At 47.6% G+C, this 21,068-nt stretch overlaps 1 protein-coding gene across 3 annotated transcripts in view; it reads right to left on the bottom strand.

Annotated features, from left to right (window-relative positions):
- Positions 1-21,068, bottom strand: part of IQCB1 (IQ motif containing B1) — a 202,398-nt gene that overhangs the window by 124,516 nt on the left and 56,814 nt on the right. For all 3 annotated transcript variants that reach the window (XM_069224275.1, XM_069224274.1, XM_069224273.1), the window contains 2 exons: positions 6,730-6,902; positions 5,270-5,379 (listed from right to left, as the gene is read on the bottom strand). In XM_069224275.1, the coding sequence (XP_069080376.1) occupies positions 5,270-5,379; positions 6,730-6,902 (283 nt within the window). The remainder of the gene's footprint in view (positions 1-5,269; positions 5,380-6,729; positions 6,903-21,068) is intronic.

Genomic DNA, 21,068 nt, shown 5'->3' with positions numbered 1-21,068 from the left:
GGTGTCCCCCTTTCCAGATCAGGGACCTAACTTCCCTGTTAATTTTGGTGAATTTAGCCGGTGGTATCTGGTAACAGGTATTCTGAAGGGCGTACAGAAATTGGAGCAGAATAATCATTTTAAAGAGAGCTACTCTTCCTAGCAGCATAAGGGGGAGGTCTTTCAATATTTCCGCATCCGATTGGAAATTGAAGCATTATTTAATGAAAAGTGTTTATGCATGCAAAAAATATTCATAATGGAAAGATACTATAACCAGTTTCAACAAGATTATGACACACATGAATGCAAACAAGCAGTGGCAAAGCCAATAGGTCCAACATTGGTGGTCAGCCTTTTGGTTTTGTCAATGTGTGTCTGTTTTGACATGGCTTTTGTAAAACTTTATTGTTGTGGGAGCTGCTGGGCCCTCACCATTGCAATCGCTATTCGCAAAAAGCAAAAATATATTTTTGGTCGCAATAACCACACATTACCACAGTAGTTCCCGGGACTGACCAAAACTACTTTGTGTGCCGTATGCTCCTTGTGAAAGAGAAGTTTGCGATCATTGTAATGTAATGTAACATGAATTTATACAGCATGGAACTCGTCATGTGTAAGCGTATACAGGCACTGAGTAGGAGTGCGTCCTGTAAGTAGATCAGTCACAGTGGAGCCAGCTGATAGATATATAATTTTAATAAAAACAAAAGGTCTTGGTTAACACCAGACCTAATTAGGGGTCTAATTCTTAAAAAGTGTCACAAAAATGCACCCATGGTATATGTCTTTGCATTAGTGCAGATTTGCTTATTTTATGATTCACAACAAATTTACAGAAGTAGTCCAGGAAATCGTAGTCCTAGAAAATATTTGTGAACGGCATTTTAGCATGAGCAAATATGCAGGTGTAGATTTGCTCATGGGAAAATCTGTTGAGCGTTTACAAATTCACTTTCCCTTGAACAAACCTTTTTCCCCAACCTTGGAAGACGTTTTACTTTTGACCCTTGTCAGGAGTAAATTTCCAACCTTTCTCAGTATGGGAAATGATTAGAGAAGAGCTAGTGAAAACCCTTAAAACATGCAACTTAAAAGCTTGTCACAGACTAAAAAAGGCACTCAAACCTTGGAACTATTGCTTACTGCTACCTTCCGCCCCAGTATGAAGATCTGGAGAAAGGCGGTAAAAGAAAGGAATTACTAGTATTCAAGCCCTACTATAGTACCAAGCATGCCCTGCAAATATCAAACCTAGGCTAAAACCTGAGATTTTTCTCATTTTTCGGTAAGGGAAAGTTCAAGAATCAGCTGGGATTCACAAAATTACCTGCATGGAAATTATGTCTCTTGATATAGTACAAGACCTATGAAGACTCGAATACCACATATAGCCACCAACTTTGTTGGTAGAAATTAGACTGGGAAGCATCCTAATGTAGGTCTTGGATGTGAGCTGGTGTCAGCTCTGGTAGTCATGCAGTTTGCATGTGTATGTTCAAGGTTTAGTTGTCACTGCAGCAGAATCATCAGGAAGTAATCTCTACAGGGAACAAATGTGATGGTCACATCCCTCACTTAGACCAATAGCCCTTGTACTGTTTCTTTACTATATTGCATTAATTTTGCAGGAGGCCCCTCAGTGTGGGACAAACTGCAACCTGTACTGGGTTGAGTCGGACTCCCATGTGAGGAACAACTTAGGGCACCTATGTGCGCCTCTGATCACACTACTCCGGTCCCAGTATATTTGTAGATGCCATGCATTTGGACTTCCCATGCTGTCTTCATGCCTACAAATCTTAATAAACAAGTTAGATACCTTAATTCTGTACAATAGGAGCATTTAACAAGGTAGTGCCCAAAGAGTTGGTATTACAGGTTGTTGTGTGGGCTGGTTTTGTGGTCTGCTGGACCAATTTTTATGTTGATCTCTCTGGAATTAGTGCCTGCAACAAACTCAAATTTATGCAGTCTTCCATAACTTGCAAGACACTTATACAGCGGTCTATACAAGTTCAAAGCTGCCCCTATTTGCCAACATGGGACACTTTTTCTGCTACTTAATTATCTAATGGGAGCCACTTTTATTTCGACCCTGGATCAAACTACCCCTTTGGAGCATTGAACTCCCTCAATTTGAAAAGGCAGAGCAGTCCAAGGCCTACTAAGGGGATGTGATGTGGGCTAGTGACAGAGCTCTACTGGCAACATACAAGACTTTATAAATCGATGGTGAGTCAGTGTTATCTCTTATAAAAAAGAAAACGCTTTATGGCATACCCACTACTCAATACTACACAATCATTTGCACCAACATAAATAAAATGGCAGATGTAAATGCCTATGGTGACACCTACTAACCTTTTGCTTCACAGTAAAACCTGAACCCTAAAAATTATAATACTCCACACATATGATGAACACAATATTTTGGGGTGCTATCATTAAAGTTGGGCATACTGAGTTAATCAGATTGTCATCTTAACCAACAAAAGTACAAGAGTAAATCCAAAAACCAATGCAAACAATAGTATAACAGTGCAAGATGATATTGCCTCCCTGTGACAATCATTATGAGGTGTAAGGATTCATGGTTAACACAACCGCTAAAAAAAGCATTAAATGCTCAACATTGTGAAGTTAGAGTCTTTTCTATTACCTTTACAGTGCTACAAAGTAGCATTAGGATATACAAACAAAAACAAAGGTCCATGCGTCCTAAGGTCCCAAGACTAGAAGTCCCAGCTCCTTGAGTGCTTGTAAGGTCCGGGGAAGCCTCCTCTGGTCAATTTTACTACTGTCTGGGACTTTAAATGATGGTTTGGAAATGTTTAAGTCAACTTTAAGTGAGCCGACAACTGCCTTTTAGAGGCCCCCAGTCAATCATCACCAGTGTCGGTGTGCCGGTGCTCTTTTGGGCACCACACACCGAATATGTAAATTAGGTTTATCCCAGTGCCTTAAGGAACATGCCTTTGCCTTCAGTCAGTTCTCAACAAGCAGCTTCTTGATGTAGGAATGTTTTCTCCATTCTTGTTAGTGTTGAGCTCTAAACTTCATTTTTCTTTGTACAGGTGTCCGGCACAAAGCGGGTCCCTGAGAAGCTCTTGCTTCTGAGTGGCGCAACAGCCTTAGTGGACCCAGTCACACCTGCATGCCTGGCTCACTACATGGGAGCTTGCCTCTTCTCTCTCTCTTATATGCTGACCACAGGAGGGGGATCTCCTTGGTGGCGTCCTCCACCCAGACAAGCACAGAGAGCGAGATCAGCAGAAGTTTCCTGCAGCAAAGCAGGGTGGTGCTCTGATCATTAATGGCCAGTGCCTTTAAGACGAAAACCTGCAGAGAGCATGTTGGCACTTGATGGTAATCTCATTTCTTCTTGTCAGCATCGGTCCCCAGGGCACTGAGGGATTCATGGAGACAGTTTAATCAAATGAGGGAGGATGCCACGCACACTCCTCTGGCAATCTTCTCACTGCGGTCAAGGTCATTTCTGGGGAATTTTGAATGGTTTGAATGGGGATGCAGTATCATGTCAGTCCCCCTGGGATGTGGCTTATCACAAATCTTGCAGTTATTGTTTCCTCTGCCCAGTGACCTCAGGGGACCCAGCAGGTAGGCCCAAATCAAAGGACAGTTTTCTCTCACCCTACTGAACCAATTCTGGTACTCTTGTATTCCTTTTACTCCTAGTGGTTACAGTCACCAAGAAGATTTGTCTCTGGCCAAAACTTTGTATATCCTTAGGAGGTGCTTTTCTTCACTAGGGAGAGCTCATGGCCTGCCCTTCTGCCCCTTTGCGCCTTGCCAATGAAGTGTCCTCTTTATGGGATCCTAGTGCTCTCTTTAGAAAGGGGTTTCCAGCTGCAACCTGCCCCATGTCTCTTAAGCAGAGGGCCTTCTCTGCCTGTACTGCCCAGGCACCACACCTTCCTTGACATCTTGCAGGGTACTTCTGCTCAGCAAGAGTTAGGGGGTCTCCTTCCATAAAAGGTCATCCACTTACAGGACTGGTCCACAAAATATCCAGGGTAAACCTCTCCTCTAGTGTCCCCTAGAAGGTTGACCCCTTTACGGTTTCCCCCAGAAGGTGCGAGAAGGTCAATGCCACTGGAGACATAGGTCCAAAGATTCCAAGACAGTCCATCCATCAGGGGGTCCTGCATTCTGTGCAGTCCTTTGAAATCTATGCTTCTCTCATCATGTTTTCCATTTTGCAGAGGTTTTTAAATAGGAGTGGTGGAAAGTTCCAGAAGGTGGGCACCTCTGCACATTTCTAAGATGACATCACTTCTTTTCCGTCCTAACCCTCCTGCATAGTATTTTGGGACTTTCCAAAAAGGCAACTTGAAATGGTCTCTGTTGAGAGAACCTGTAGAACCTAAAGGCACACCTTAAACTGACAAAGCTGCTTGGGCCCTTCCTCCAATACATCAAAGGAAAGCCCCTCCTGTGATTGGGCCCAGTGGTCTGCCTACTTCCTCCTTTGTTACTTGGCCAGCAGGGTGATTCAAGGCCAGAATCTAATTAGGAGCCAAGTCAGAGACAAATGATAAAACCTGAAGGAATGCAGATATGCTGAAAATAAAATTGTATCTGCACTCGGGAACCTTGTTTAACTTGGAATTGGTGTGCCATTATAGTCTCTAGGGCTCACTATTATGAAACTGTACTTTAGAGCAGCTTATGGGCTGAGTTAGATGCCAGCCTCACTCGCTCAGCCCACATGCATGCACGTATGTGTAATCAACTTTAGACCCTCTAACTCCAGATGTGTAGCAGTAGAATTTATTTTAAAAGCCAGCACTGGCAGCTAGCCCTCCAACTCCATTTTGACAGAGCTTAGAGGCCCAGTGAGTCCAACTCACAGCAGAGATCCAAAAATAGGGTTGCTGAAAAGGCAAGAAAAAACTAGGGGACTAAATGGGTCTCATTCTGTCTTCCCAGGGATCTTTAACTGATCAGCAGATTCATGTTCACCAATGTCCTACCCCATGTCCTCTACTTTCGACACAAGGTTATATGTTTATATGTATTTAGATCATTTAATACAAAACCTGGTTATCGTGGTAGCTTGGAAAGTTTAAGAAAGGTAGGACATAATCTGGTCTTTAAACAGTGATTTCAATGCTTCTGAACACCTACAATATTTAACTGAAAAGATTTAAAGAAATATGCCAGATATCATGCCCTTTTCAATAATTTTATGCTTTGAAAACATACAAAGGAAATATTAAAAAAAACTAAAAACACAGAGTTTTGCTCCCTCTCTACTTGGTACCTGCATTTCAGCTTGCTGGTAGGATCCAAAGCGTAATATATCCAAAAGTTTTCCAAGTTCTCGACCAAATCCTCTTCCAGTCCACTGTCTGCTGAGAAGTGTCCGCAGTCCTGTAAACAGAAAGTAAAATATGACTGCGGCTTCCATCGCACACCCATTCCACATGGAAGGAAATATCTGTTGGAACGGAGTTTGGTATTATCCAGACAGATGGGAGGGGTAGGCAACTTAGTTTTAAGGTAAATATCTTTAAATACAATAGTAAATCTGATATTGTCATGGTGTACAAGTCTATAACCTGGCACATACCCTTTTCACCTATCTAGTCATGTTCAGCAGAGGTTCCTCTGTTGTAAAAGGGAATACCAATGAACAAAGTACAATGTTCTCTATGTCCAGACACTCACCTTAAGTCTTGGGCAAGGGTGAATGCATCATGTTTCCCCTCCTCAGCCTAGGCCTACATATTTCAGCGAGAATCAAGCATTGAATTTTAGCTAGACTGGTGGCAGACAGTTTAAAGGAGGATATAAAGTAGGTGAACACGGATGTAGGGAGGGACACTGTGTTTACCAATTAACATTAGATTTCTTCTCTCTTAGTGCTAATAAAAGATAACAAAAAGTCAGAGGAAATGAAGATAAGGGCAAACAGTGGACAGGCTATTTGTATCCTGAAGATTCCCCATTAAGTTACAAAACTCTTCAACCAAAAGAATTATTAAATACTCAGAAATTTCCTCTATCATTCATGTCTTTTAATGACTAATCAAATCGAAGAACCACCACAGGTAATTAAACATTATTTACCTTAAAAGTATGTGCATCTGTGGATTCCAGTTATGTCAAAGCACAGTTCAGACACCACGTTTCACTACAAAGCATCTCTGACCATACATATATTTTTACACATATGCAAAACAATAATTAAGCCAAGACTCTTTTGTGTTTACTCAACGGCATGGATAGTAACTCAATTATTATTAGCAACTCAATATAGTAGAGAACTTTGTAAGACGAATATCCTGGCATTAATATATTTGAATGCAATTGTATTAAACAGAAATCTCTAGCATCAAATAATAAGACTAAAGACAAATATACAGTAATTGTCTTTTCCAGGTATAACCTGTATACCATAATTGTTTGTTCTATTGTACAAACACATTTCAAGCTGTACTCCTAATTGTCTTTAAGAGATAACTGGGGACATTAAGCAGTTCTTTGACACAATATGTTTTTGGCTGTATGTTTAATATTTTGCGTTAGTGACTAGTGTTTGTTACATTTGCATCTGAATATACGAAAGCCAGGTAATTGCTCTTACAGAGAATTTGACTATATTGACTTGAGTTACTGTCTATCCCATAGTTTAATCATGACCACTGTTTTGTATATGCATACGTTACCAAAGTTCACCTTGGCACACTGGATTGTTGTTTTCTGAAAATACATACATACCTTTGTAGCGCATGTCCAAGATCTGCACAATTGGTTGATGAGACTCTACCATGAGCAGCAAGGCCTTTGTTGCAGCATTTCCTGTCACAGGGTTGGTGCTGGAGGATAACTTGTAAATGAGTTCATCCAATATAGGATGAATGATTTGCACATCTACTTGATGCAACACAGAACTAGAATAAAAAAAGTAGAAGACAAAGGGTTTTCATTTTTGCCAAAGTAATGAAAGAACACTAGACTTTTCTGGAAACTTTGTGAAGAGTGCTTTAATTTAAAATGTAGAGCAACTGTGACCATAAAATCTAATTACAAAAGAAATGTGGCAAAATAAAGTAATATTTATGCCTCGCCTATAATTACATGCAGTATTTGCAACAATAAAGAGATGCTTCAAGTGAAATGACCCTTTACATGTAAAAACTTGGTCAATCATCTACCCCTGAGGAAAAGGAAGATACAACACCAGGGTTGAATATCTGCCAACTGTAAACCTCGGAAGGCAGACACACTTTCGAATTTAATACATAATCTAAATTTGCAAGTACCAGTGAATCGCTATAGCTTCTAAATCACCATCTCCAAATACCACGAAGACATCCTTCTCTTTTTTATCTAGGATCAGAAACTAAAGATTGTGGTATTGGATACTGTAAAGTTATGATTATGAATGACCTTTTAGCTAGTCCGTGAACAGTCTAGCTATTTAAAATACCTAGCTTATGCAATACTACTATAGTCACACCGCACTATCACACATGAAAGAACCACACAGTGTTACAAAAATAAAGGTACTTTATTATGGTAACACAAATACTACAATACTAATAGGCACTACCCCCAACTGGAGATAACAAAACACACTAAGGGAGGGCCAAACCATGTACTAAGCAAGTGGAATGTGAGATACAACCCTCCCACTCAAGGATGTGGAATCAGAGGGGCGTTGGAGGAACCAGGAACCCCAAGAGGTGAGTACCAGAGTGACCCCCAGCGACCAGAAGAGCAGAGGTAAGTACCTGGTTCTCCCCAAAACTAACAGGAAGACTTAGAAAAACCATTGTGCAAGACCCGGACTACACTGGAAGAACCCAAAGGTGGATTCTGGCAAAAGAGGACCTGCAAAGGAAGGGGACCAAGTACAGTTTATGATGGAGTGTCCAGTTGTGGCAGGAGCCACAACCCACCCCTTCTGTGGATGCAGGACCAGGTCAACGGGAAGAAGAATACCGGCTGTGCAGTGCTGAAGACGAAGAGGAGTTCCAGAGGTGATGTAGATGGTGTCCCACGTCGGCTGTCAGGTTGCAGTTGGTGAGTGGTGCTGCGGAACCACGAACATATCTTGGCCAATGCAAAAGAAGAAAAGTACGAGTTGCAAGGCTGACGAGGACCAGCAAAGCCCAGGGGACTCGACCTAAGGAGGGGAGTCCGGTGTGACCCTCAAGAGTTGAGAGAGTCACCAGAAGCAGTCACAATGCCGGCAGGCAACCCACTGGCAGCAGGCACAGCAAGTCGCAGTGAGGCCGAGTCACCACACCTGAAGAGGAATGCCACGTTGTTAGAGCAGCAGAGAGGAGACTTTGCTCAGCAAGAAGCAGCGCTGGAGGCCAGGGCTACACGGAGCCTGACAATCCCTTGGAGCAGGAGCAAACAAACCTTGGTAGCTGCAAGAGTAGCAGAGGTACTGTCCTGCAAGGAGAGGCAAGGGCTTACTATCTCCCAGGTTGGACAGCTGGCAGAGAGGACCAAGGGGACCACTCCAGACCACCACCTGTGATGCAGGATCCACGCAGTTCCAGAGGAGAGCAGATCACGCAGCCAGTCGTCTTTGCAGTTGGTGCCTACAGATGCAGGGGAGTGGCTTCTTCGCTCCAAAGTAGAGTCCCCTCTCTTACTACTTGGTGCAGGCTGGAGTCTCGTCATCCTCAGAGGATGCACAGCTGGGGAAATGTTGCAGTTGCTGGAAGGAGCCAGAGAAACAATGTTGCAACGCGGAGTCGTCGCTGAAGTTGCAGATTGTTGGTTCCTGAAAAGTCCATTTGTGGTTCCAGCGGCCAGAAGATGAAGTAAATGATGCAGAGGAGTCCTGGTGGAATCTTGTACGTTGAATCTGAGGACCCACCAAAGACGGAGACCCTAAATAGCTCCAAAAGGGGGTTTGGTCACCTGCAAGGTGACCACCTATCAGGAGGAGGCTGTGATGTCACCTGCCTGACCTGGCCACTCAGATGCTCCCAGGGGCCACAGCACATTTTGGATTCAAGATGGCAGAACCAAGTGGCCACCTTTAGGAGCTCTCGGCACCACCCCTGGAGTGGTGATGGACAGTGGAGTGGTCGCTGGACTGGTGGAAACCGTTCTTTGCAAGGAGGGTACCAAATATGCCCTTCAAAGCAAACTGGTGGCTTGGGGAGGCTACCCCTCCCAAGCCCCCTAGCACCTATTTCCAAGAGAAAGGGCATAATGGCCCCCTCCCACAGGAAATCCTTTGTTCTGCCTTCGCCTGGTCTGAGCTGGTCAAGCAGCAGGAGGGCAGAAACCTGTCTCAGGGGTGGCAGCAGCACTGGCTGCCCGGAAAACCCCAGAAGACTAGTAGGAGCAATGCCAGGGGTCCCCCAAGGAGCCCCCAGAGTGCACGGAATCATACAACCAATGCTGGCAACAGTATTGGGGTATGATTCTGACATGTTTGATACCCAACATGCCCAGGTTGGGAGTTACCATTATGTGTCCAGTACATGGGTAAAATTGCTTCATTGCACTTAGGAAGTCCAGCGTAATGGAGTTGGAGTCTGTAGGGGTACCTCTGCTCATGCAGGGGTGCCCTCACACACAGGGACCTGACCCTGCCCTCTGGGCTAGGAGAGCCTACCATAGGGATGACTTACAGTGACCTGGTGCAGTGACCTGTTGTGAAAGGGTGCATGCACCTTTTCACGCAGGCTGCAATGGCAGGCCTGCAGACACATTTTGCATGAACTCCCATGGGTGGCACAATACATGCTGCAGCCCATGGGGAACCCCTGGTGCCCCAATGCCCTGGGTACCAAAGTACCATATACTAAGGACTTATTAGGGGGCACCAGTATGTCAATTGTGGGGTGTGCAAAGTCCTAGGCAACCAAATTTAGAAGATAAGAGCAAAATCAATGGGGTCCTGGTAAGCAGGATCCCAGTGAAAACAGTCTAAGCATACGGACAGCAGGCAAAAAGTGGGGGTAACCAAGCCAAAACGAGGGTACTTTCCTACAACGGTGTCCTGTGGCCTTGGTGAGACCAGGGCTGCTGTGTGGAGCGGGGCGATGTGACGTACAGTGTCTCCAGGTCGCGGTGCAGGCAGCGTCGTTGTTGCTGAAGAGCTGTCATTGGTAGGCCCAAGGAAGCGGTATGACACGTGATGGGCTCCATGCGGTACCCAAAGGCCATGGTGCAGGCAGGGGAGTCTGTTGACGAGGCTGGAGTCAATGGCACTGGCATCGGTGGACTGGGGCTGAGGTGCAGGACGGGATGGTGCTCCTTGTACCTCATGAGTGGTGTCCGCGCAGAGTGGCAACGTTAGGGGATACAAAGGCTGCACTGTGAGCAAGCGATGAGGAGTGCGGGCCCACAGGTCACAACCCCAGACACAATGCAGAGGGTTGGAGACTGCATTGTGTGAGGACAGGCACAGCCCTTTCAGGTGCAAGTGTCAGACCCTCCCTCCCCATTCTAGCCCAGGAAGCTCATCAGGATATGAAGGACACACCTCAGCTCCCCTTGTGTCACTGTGTAGAGGGAATTCACAAATAGCCCAACTGTCAGTCCGACTCAGACATGGATTCCACAAGCAAGCAGAGGCACAGAATGGTTAAGCAAGAAACTGCCCACTTTCTAAATGTGGCATTGTCAAACTGTCAATCCAAAAACCAACTTTACCAAAAGATGTGTTTTTAAATTGCGAGTTCAGAGACCCCAAACTCCATATGCCAGAGGGGGTGGAAGAGGAGATAGGGTGGAAGAGGAGAGTGAACCTCTCCCTGACCTCCTGTCGGCCAGGCAGCAGGATAGGTCTGTAGAAAGTGTGATCCTCTCTCCTTCTATGACTCTAGAACAAAAGATTGGCTGTCGCCAGTTACTGGGCCAATTTTAAACTCTGTTCTCACGCACTCCAGTTGTCACCCATGTATGCACGCATGATGTTGAGTTTAAAACTGCACACACAGGCACTGCAGTGGCAGGTCTGAAACATGTTTACAGAGCTACTCGTGTGGGTGGCACAATCAGTGCTGCAGGCCCACTAGTAGCTTTTGATTTACAGGCCCTGGGCATACATAGTGCACTTTACTATGGACTAAGTAGTAAATCAAATAGGTCAATCATGAAAAAACAATCAGAATCCCAATTTACACAGAACACATATGCACTTTAGCACTGGTTAGCAGTGGTAAAGTGCCCAGAGTCCTAAAGCCAACAAAAACAGGTCCGAAAAAAATAGGAGGGAGGCAAAAAGACAGGGGATACATGACTAAAGATGCCAGGTCTAACTAGTCCGAATATCTGCACAGGCATAGCTACAAAGTGCATTTGACACCCAAGATAATGTCAGACAACGTGCATGGATTAGAGACACCTATGCAATGTGTAAATGTTTTCTGGCACTGGATGTCCGATTCATGTGGTATAGCTATTCATCATGCACCTGTGTCTTCAATATATGCTGATACTGTCCACACCTCACACATTGTGGTTTCCACTTTATCATGGATCTGACACCTCATATGAACTAACTTAGAAAGATTGATTCAAGTTGTATGTTGTGTGTAGTATCTCAAACAACACTAATATTAGATTTATGAGGCATGGATCAGCAGACCTCTCATCTGTATTTCACAGCTACGGAGGGTCTGAGACTAAAGACGTCTTTGTCTTTAAAATGTCTCATTTTATTCTCTTGGGACAGCAAGGGGACACTTCTAAAGCTTACTGTCAGTGACCTCACATCACTCACTCTATTGAGGTTAGGCACAAAGGGCTAAATTCATAAAAGTAAATTTACATGTAGATCTACTCCTACACCTAGATGTAACTCTCCACTTTTTGCTCTTCAGAATTTCCAAGTGCAGACTTGCACCTAGGGAAGACTCACATGTCTCTACCGTATCCGGGGAGGGGGTAGAGTCTACTACTCAGAATTCATGAGTACAAAATTAAGTTAATTTAAAATTAAAACTTTTTTTGTAAAAAAATATATATATATATATATATATATATATATATATATATATATATATATATATATATATATAAAATTTAAAGTAATTAAATAATAAATATAAACCACAAACTAATAAAATAAAAAGATTCAAGAGATTACTTTCACAAATTAGATTAACATTAAATTATAAAAGCATACTTCCACAAATTAGATTTGCAATAAATTCTGAAAGCATTTAAATATATTAAATTCATTTATAAATATTTTTAGTTTAATTTGCAGTAAACCTATTTACAGTTATCTATTAATTCACGTTGTTATATATCTATAAATAAGTAAACATGTTTAATATTTTTAAATGAATGTCTTAAATTAAGTGTAATTTTTTTAAAATGCATTAATCACTAAAAATGTAAATATATTGAATTTTAAATTTAGAAGTAATTCAACATTCATACGTATGGTGTTTTCGTTTAATTTCGTACCCCCATATATTTTTTCTGGGAATGTACTGCAGTAGCAGGGGTTAGCTTTGTGTAATGCTTTACTTACTCCAAGGCTAGAATGGAGTACAGTTAAGACTGTTTTGGCACTACTAGGGCTGTAGTAAGGTGTATTTTGGGAGCTACAATGGTCTTCTGTTTTTGAGGCTTGGAATCAGCATGTCCATCACTAAACCATTCTTTAATTTTCACTTAACCCCATCTATTTTGTAGTATTTATTCTCACTTCTCATGGTCCTCCCACATTTATACTACAAAATATTATGCCTATTTTTTGTGGAGGCCACCAACATTGTTGCTGAGATCTCCATAGAGATTAGAGAGGTAGAGGCGGAGATCTCTAGGTTTGTGACATGCATTTTGTGGTATGCAAATAGTACTACTTGAATACTACTTTAAGTATTCCAAAAAAGCGGAGGGGCGTGGCCAAGGACCCGGAGATGGCGCACGCCTGAATCTCTCGCTCCGGAGGGGCCGGCGAGAGAGCGTTTGGAGGCGCGCCTTCCCCGGGCCGATCGAGGTCCAGGCCGTGGGGCGGAGCCGGCGGAGGGGACCGAGCGTGAGTAGGCCCCCGCGGCGACCCCGGAGAGTGCCGGGGGGCGGAATTGGCCCATTGGAGAGATTGGAGGCCTTGCGTGGGGCCGCGATCCGAAGCGGCGTGAGGGCGGACAGATCGGAGCGGCGGGGGACTCCGGGCGAGTCCTCCTGCGGCGGCGGAGGTGCCGGAGGGGGCCTGGGAGCCCAAGAGAGGCCGTGCCCAGTCGGGGTGCGGCGAGAAGGCGCCCCTGGAGGCGAGCGGCCCCTGGAGAATACGGGGGCCAGCCCACGATCGAGGTTGTGACCCAGCACTGGGCTGCGGGCCGAGGCGGCTCGGGTGCCCGAGGATAGCGGGGGACACCGGAGGAGTCCTCCTGCTGCGGCGGAGATGCCGGTTGGGGCCCGGTGGCCCAACTGAAGACGCGCTCTGTTGGGCGGCGAAGCGGCGTTATTCTTGGACACGGGCGAGGCCCCAGAAAGGGTCGGGGACGGAGCGAGGCCGTGAGAGAGAGAGTGACGGAGCAAAGCGACGCCGAGGTGGCGGTGTGACCCGGGGGCAGGCCGCTTGACTTGGGGTGGAGCTCTGGGCCCTGGCAAGCACTGAAGAAGCGGAGTGAATAGAGGACAACGGGCCCTGGTGAACCCCTCTAGCCACTGGCGAGATTATAGCGGGACAGGCGGTCCGCTTGAGTTGGGTGCCGGAGCGGGGCCCCGGACTGCGCCGACCGGAGACCCCTGGGTGCTGACTTGGAGTCCGGGGCAGGAGGACCCAGCTGACAGGATCAAGCCAGCGAGGCAAAAGGATCAATTGGTGGAACTGGTGAGTGACCGATCGCGCTCTGGGGGTGAGCGGTGGGTGGAATGCCCAGTAGATGGTATTGCGGACTCCCCCGGGCGCCTTGGAGCGCCGGAGACCCCTAAACGAGCAGGACTGAGCAAAGAACAGAGGGGAATAATCCCACAGTGGTGACTGAGGGTGCTCAGGGGTGTCTTTGGCCCAACAAGGGAAGCAAGTGGGAGGCAAATCGGAGCCATGAAGAAATATGTTAGATGTGAGCCTACGACGGACTAAAGGGCCCGGAGCTGAAGAGGCTAGAGGATAAGCAGAGAGTGTCAGCGTGGAGCCCCTGGCGCCACGGCACGAAAACAGTGGGTCCGGATGGGGTTCGGGGATCCCGCTGAGGACCAACAGGGAACAAAGGTGAAGCCTATGGTGAATGGGGAGTGACGTCTCGGAGAGGAACTATAGACACCGCAGGGGCCGCTGCCGGGGCCCCTGGGGTGAGGCCTGCCGCCGGTCTGATGCCCCCAAGAGCCGCCACAAGAACAGAACCATGGACACTGCGGCTCCGGCTGAGAGCGGGGAACTGGACCCACAGGGCCACACGCAGGTCAAAGTCCAGGATACTTTAGATAAAATACTAGGGGCGATTGAGGACACAAAAACAACGTTGCAGCGGGAGATCAGCCAGGTCGCGGTTGAGGTGAGCCTACTGAGAGCGGACCACCATAAACTGGTAGACAGAGTCAAAGAGACAGAAACCGCACTGGCGGACATTGCACCAAAACAGAAAGACCTGGCGGCTGAAGTGTCCTCCCTGGTTGACCGAGTGACGCGCCTTGAAAGGAGAGCTGAAGATGTGGAGGGGAGGAACAGAAGGAACAATGTACGCGTGGTGGGCCTCCCGGAGGGGGCCGAGGGGGCGAACACTGTTGAATTTCTGGAGAAGTGGTTCAGTACGACAGTGGCGCCCGGGCGCCTGACTCCTTTCTACACGTTGGAGCGGGCGCACCGGGTACCGGCGAGACCCCTTGCTCCGGGTAGGCCCCCCCGGGCCGTGATAGCTAAACTCTTACACTACAGAGACAGGGACACCCTCCTACAGAGGGCCAGGGAATCGGGCCCATTTAAAGTCGCAAACGGGGAAGTGACACTTTTCCAGGACTTTACCCTGGAGGTACAAAATAAGCGAACTTCGTTTCTGACAGTCAAGAGAGCCCTAAGGGAGGAAGGAATCCAGTACTCGCTACTCTACCTAGCCAGATTAAGAGTGATGCTGGAAGGGAAGACAACGTTCCTCCAAACCCCTGAGGAGGCGTGGGAATGGCTGGAATCACATAGCTCCCAGGCGGGAGGTTCCACAGGAGAGGGCCCGACTGGGGGCAGGGCTCGCCGAGCTCCGAAGGGAAGGAAGTCCAGAGACCGTAGACGACTGGCGCCCACGCAAACACAGAAAGAGAAAGGCAGAAAGGAAGCATTGGAAGCAGTGGCACGCATGGGTGGTGAGGCATCCCCCCAGGAAGGTTCTGGGGATGAAACGGACGACACGCTGGTGTCCTCTGCGGGAGACCTGGAACATTCAGCCTGAGCCCCGAAGGTGACCCCACAAACGGCTGACGAACTTGGCTAGACTGGGCCTGCGGAAGGCACCGGGGACAAGGCATGTCATGGGAAATAGCGGCCCCTCCGGACTTGGCCACCCCCCGGACCAGAACCTCGCCTATCTAACAAAATGGCGAGTACTGTTGACAAGAGGTTGAACAAGTTGCACTGTTGCACAGTTTTCTGGGCAACCTACAGGTTAAGAGGTGCCCTGGGGATCGGGAGTTGGGACACACAGTTACAAGTTAATATGGCAAAGTGGGTGGCGGAATTAGATTGTGGCAAAGACATGAATATGCGGAAAAACAACTCCGAGGCTTGGGAGAACCGGGAACAATATCACCAGACTGATATTATGAAATGGCAGATTACAACCTCTTGACTTGGAACGTTAGGGGGATGGGCACACCAGCTAAAAGGCACAAAATACTCTCCTATTTAAAGAGAAGGGGTGTACAGGTGGCATTACTGCAGGAGACTCACTTGGCGCCTGGAGAGGGAGAGAAGCTAAGACGCAGGTGGAGGGGGCAGGTGTTTGCATCGGAATACTCAGCTTACGCAAGAGGGGCATTAGTATGGATCAGAGCAGGGGTCCCCTTCACAATGATCTCTTCCAACATAGACCGGGAGGGAAGATTTGTGATATTAGAAGGAAGGCTACATGGTATACCAATAGTCTTGAGCTGCATTTATGCCCCCAACCAAGATCAGGTACCCTTCATGTCGAGCCTGTCGAGACACCTCACACGCCAATACGCCGGAGAACTATTAGTAGGGGGGGATTTTAACGCAGTGTTAGACACAAATATGGACAGGTCCACCCCGCCTCTACAGGGGGCAGCGACAATTAAAACAGCCAAAAGGTTGGGCGAGTGGTTGGACACATGGGGGTTGTCGGACATCTGGCGAGTGCATCACCCAACTGCTAGAGATTATTCTTACTACTCGGGTCTCCACCATGTGCACACTAGAATTGACAGAGTAGTCTGCACTGCAGGACTGATAAATAATATGACACGCTCGGAATATTTAGCCCGCACCTTGTCTGACCACAATCCCTTGCTAATATCGATGAGGGTGTCGGAGGATACACCCCCCATACCGTCATGGAGACTGTCTCCCTCAGCACTTGAGGACCAGGTGTACAGAGAGGCCCTACACGGTCACCTGGCAGAATATACTGAGACGAACAATGGGTCCACCCCCTCTAGGGCCTTGGAGTGGGAGGCACTCAAGGTGGTGACGAGGGGCTTCTGTTTGGGGCAGTCGGTGGGGGTGAGGCGCACGCTTGAAAAGGAACTGAATGCCCTGGAGAAGGATATGCATGAGGGGGAGTTGGGACAGGGGAAGACAGCTCAGGAGAATGAAGAATATAACCGCGCCCGCCGGGAGCACTCCCGCATTGAAGAGCAGCTCCGGTGCCACGATAAGCAAAAATACTTAGCATCCCTGCAGGCGGAGGAGGGCAGATCGGGGAGACTGCTGGCATGGCTGGTCCGCCCAGGGGGGCAGGGTGAGCCTATCACATTTGTGATAGATAGGGAGGGATCTCGCAGGCTCAGGCCGGGCCCCATAAATGACGCATTCAAGGAATACTATACGCAGTTGTACGGGAAACCCAGTGAACTGCAGACGGAGTCCTTTGATAGGTACTTACAGCAAACTCCACTACCAACACTGAGTGCAGAGGAGAGAGACAGCCTGGGGGGACCAGTATCGGTGGAGGAAGTAAACGAAGCAATAGCGCAGTTAGCACCTGGAAAGGCCCCAGGAACAGACGGTCTCCCCATGGATTTTTATAAAAAATACAAGTCGCTGCTGGCTCCCCAACTGACAGGGATGTACGTGGAGGCACTGCAATATGGAGAGCTACCGCGCACACTGCGGGAGGCTTTGGTGGTGCCGCTCCCCAAGACAAAAGACAGGGAAGCTTCGGTGACGGACTTTAGGCCTTTATCAATGCTAAACAGAGATTTCAAAATTCTTAGCAAGATCATGGCTGCTCGGCTACTCCCCCTTATGACCAAGTTAGTGCACGCTGACCAGAACGGCTTTGTCCCCGGACGTAGTACCTCCCTGAACCTGAGACGGGTTTTCACGATCTTGCACATGCCCAGGGACCTGAGGCCATCAGCGGGGGTCTTACTCGCGGTGGACTTCGAGAAGGCCTTCGACTCTATCAGGTGGGACTATTTAAGGTCTGTGATGCTTAAAATGGGGCGTGGGGAGGAGTGGGTGAAATGGGTGGACTTGTTGTACTCATCCCCTCTAGCAAGAGTTAAGACCGGAAGGACGATCTCCAGTGCATACCCAATATACAGGGGAACTAGGCAGGGCTGCCCCTTATCCCCACTACTGTTTGCCCTGGCAATTGAGCCTCTGGCATCGCAGCTGCGGTGTGAAGGCATGGGCAAGGGAATCGTTTGGGGTCCGACTGAGCATATTGTTTCTCTATATGCAGATGATATACTTTTCTACCTGAGGGACGGGACAAGAGGACTCACGTGGGCACTGGGGATACTGGAAGACTTCGGGGGCCTATCTGGACTCCGACTTAATCGGAGTAAAACATATGTGTTCCCCGTGATGTCAGACAGCGCGCGCCCCGATGCGTGCCCAGCGGATGTAAACTGGGCCCCGCGGACTTTCAAATACCTGGGCATACAAATATTTCACGAATTGAGCGACCTTAGGGACGGTAATCTTGGTAGGACACTCAGATCCCTGCGCTCCTCGGTGGGGTTCTGGAGATCATTGAAACTAACAATCATGGCCAGAGTGGCGCTCTCAAAAATGATCATGCTTCCACGCCTCCTCTACTACTTTGCTAACTTACCACTACAGGTCCCCTCCACATGGTTCAGAGAGTTGAACGCCCTGCTCAGAGAGCTGATATGGGATGAGGGTAGCAGGAGAACGGCGCTCTCGACCATCTGTAGACCAACACATCTGGGGGGTCTGGGTGCCCCGGACTTCGAGGCTTATTACCTGGCATCCCAGTTACAATGGGTGGCCGGCTGGCTGGCGGGTAGGGGACGACTAGACCTGGCTACCGCACACGGTGAAATAGACACAGCTCGGATAACAGCAAGTATGGCGGGCAGGAAGATTGCCCCCCATAAGAGACAACATAATGTGCAATGTGGCGATGAAATGCTGGAAACAGTGCGAGAGGAGGACCGGGGTGGGGCCACCGTACTCTCCTGCTCTGCCACTGGCGGCTGTCGCTCTGGACCCGGGAGCGGGGGAGCGAGGGGGGCTGGGATTGGGACCATTGACGAGAGCAGGGATAGTGACAGTGGGGGAGATATTCAAGGAGGGGGTGCTGAGGAACTTCGCTGATGTAGCGGGGGGGGTGGAGTACCGCAAGGACAATTTTTACTGTTCAGGAGGCTGGTGCACACCCTGAAGGATCATTGGGACTCTATCAACGCGGAACCCGCTATCTACGGGGTGTTGCACCTCTTGTTGACGGCAGGAGAGGAACATCACTTGATTGCAAAAATATACCGGGCCCAAATAGAGGCAGCTGTGGACCCCCTGCAATCCCCAAGAGAAAAATGGGTGAAGACAGTTGGGCGGGATTTGTCCGAGTCAGAGTGGACTAGAGCACTAGCTTATCCTAGGATGATCTCACGCAACACGAGGCTGAGATGCATCCAATACAACTACCTACACAGAACATACCTCACTCCTCAACGGCTGCACCTCATATATGGGGGGGTGCCCAGGACATGCCCCAGATGTGGGGACGGTGAGCCCGACTTTGATCATATGATGTGGGGATGCACGACGCTCCAGAGGGGTTGGAACGCGATGATGGCAACCCTCACGGAACTGTTCGGGACGGAGCTCCGGCCAACCCCCGCCATGTGTCTATTGGGCCTTAGAGGCGGCGTCAAATGGAGCAGGGTTGGGGGTCGTTTCCTTGACCTGTCCCTAGCCCTCTATAAAAGACTGATTACGAAGGGTTGGAAGTTTCCCGCACACCCCTCTCTGACAGAGTGGAGAGGCGATGTCACAAGATGGTCCAGAGCTGAGCTGCAGGTCCTTAAGGCCGAGGAGGCCAGGGGAGTTCGCCAGACCCCCATCGCCTCGGAGTGGGAAAACCTAGTGACAAAATGGGACGACCTAACGAAGAGACCGATAACACCTGAGGGGGTGGGATGAACTAGCTGAAACGGCCAGCAGATAAGCTGGTAGGGGAAGGTTCCTGAAACCATGACGGGAGGAACACCAGGCACCCGCCAGTCCAGACGTGGGGAGAGAGTGCGGGGAAATAGGACACAATAACTAAAAAAAAATAGAGGAGGAAGGGGAGCGGAACATAGGCCACTCCTACATAACATGAAACGCCCTGACAGCCCTCACTTTTAGAAATTAAGAAGATCCACCAACATAAGCCAATAAGTTTAGTTACAGTTTGCAGTGGAGTTAAGCCGGTTATTAGGTCACAAATATAAAAAGTAACAAGGAGCACTGAAAGAACTGACACCATAAAAACGGATTGATTAAGAGCTGGAAACAATGATGTATGAATATTATAATATTACTGTAATGAACAGGTAATTGTGAAACACATTGCAAGCAAAGCAAAACAGAGGTGCGGCTCAATTAATAGAAATGTACAATAAGAACAAAATGTTACTATAAATGGACCTACATATGTAAAACAGCAAACAGTTAATAAAAATATATTTGAAAAAAAAAGTACTCCAAAAAAGCAGTTTGTGGATAGGGTCCGAAGAATATAACAGCCCAGCAGCCAAAGCAAACCCTTTGGATGCTGGTATTGTCTGCGGAAGCCGGTCCATCTTGTACTACAGCAAGGGCACTTTAGTTCAGCAGCCCTGCATTCGCTTCATGCACCTCACTATCCTCCTTGCTACATCTTCTAGGGCGCTCTACTCGGAGCCCTAATAGGTTCCAGGACAGCACAAGTTGTGAAGCTCCATATTGGGAGCAGAGTCAGTGGGATTGCATGATGACATTTGCGTAACTATGTTAAGCACCTCTGAGAGCTTGAAGCACAGTACTGAGTGGCATGCTTTGGGGGCCAAAAAAGGTTAATACTAGTGGGGAATATAAGCTCCTCTTTTTGCTCTAAGGTAACAGTACTTTGTGGTACTCGTACATGGGCCCATATATTGTCCTCAGTTTCTGGGCTTATATTCCAAGCCTATGAATCATTGTTCTTCAGGATCAAAAGTTTGAGATGTTCTCTTGACAAAGCACGGCTTCCAGAGAGGACTTAAGTGGATCAGTGGGGTCAGTTCACGTGTTGTGCAGAGTGGAAAAGGGCCTTGGTATTACTCCTCTGTGATCAGGAATGTGCTCTCTTTCCATCACACCTTGTTAACCACTTCCTCGCGTCACCTGTCTGCAGAGAGAGGAAAAGGACCAAGGTATAACTTCTCTATCTGGACTGTGTTCATGCCAAATACCTGAGTGGAGGCCCTTTTAGGGAGATACACCTTTTCTCTTCCTACCTCCTCTACAGCTTACTAGCGGTACAAAGTTCTGGGGTTCAGTCAGTCTTGCTCTGTAAAGGAGTATTCTGATTGGTTTTGGTAGGTGAGGGAATAATCCTACCCCTGCTCCCTTTAAAAGAAGGTGTCCTCCTCCTATTCTTTTTTTTTTTTAATATTTATTTTTAGTAAGGCTGTGTTTGTATTTTTCTGATTCATTTTTTAGAGTCATTATGGTCAAATATTTCATTTTCATA

This window comes from Pleurodeles waltl, chromosome 3_1 (assembly GCF_031143425.1).
Source record: "Pleurodeles waltl isolate 20211129_DDA chromosome 3_1, aPleWal1.hap1.20221129, whole genome shotgun sequence".
In the NCBI taxonomy this organism is placed as follows: Eukaryota; Metazoa; Chordata; class Amphibia; order Caudata; family Salamandridae; genus Pleurodeles; species Pleurodeles waltl.
The sequence above is the reverse complement of the archived record's forward strand: the minus strand, read 5'-3'. Positions and strand labels throughout refer to the sequence as shown.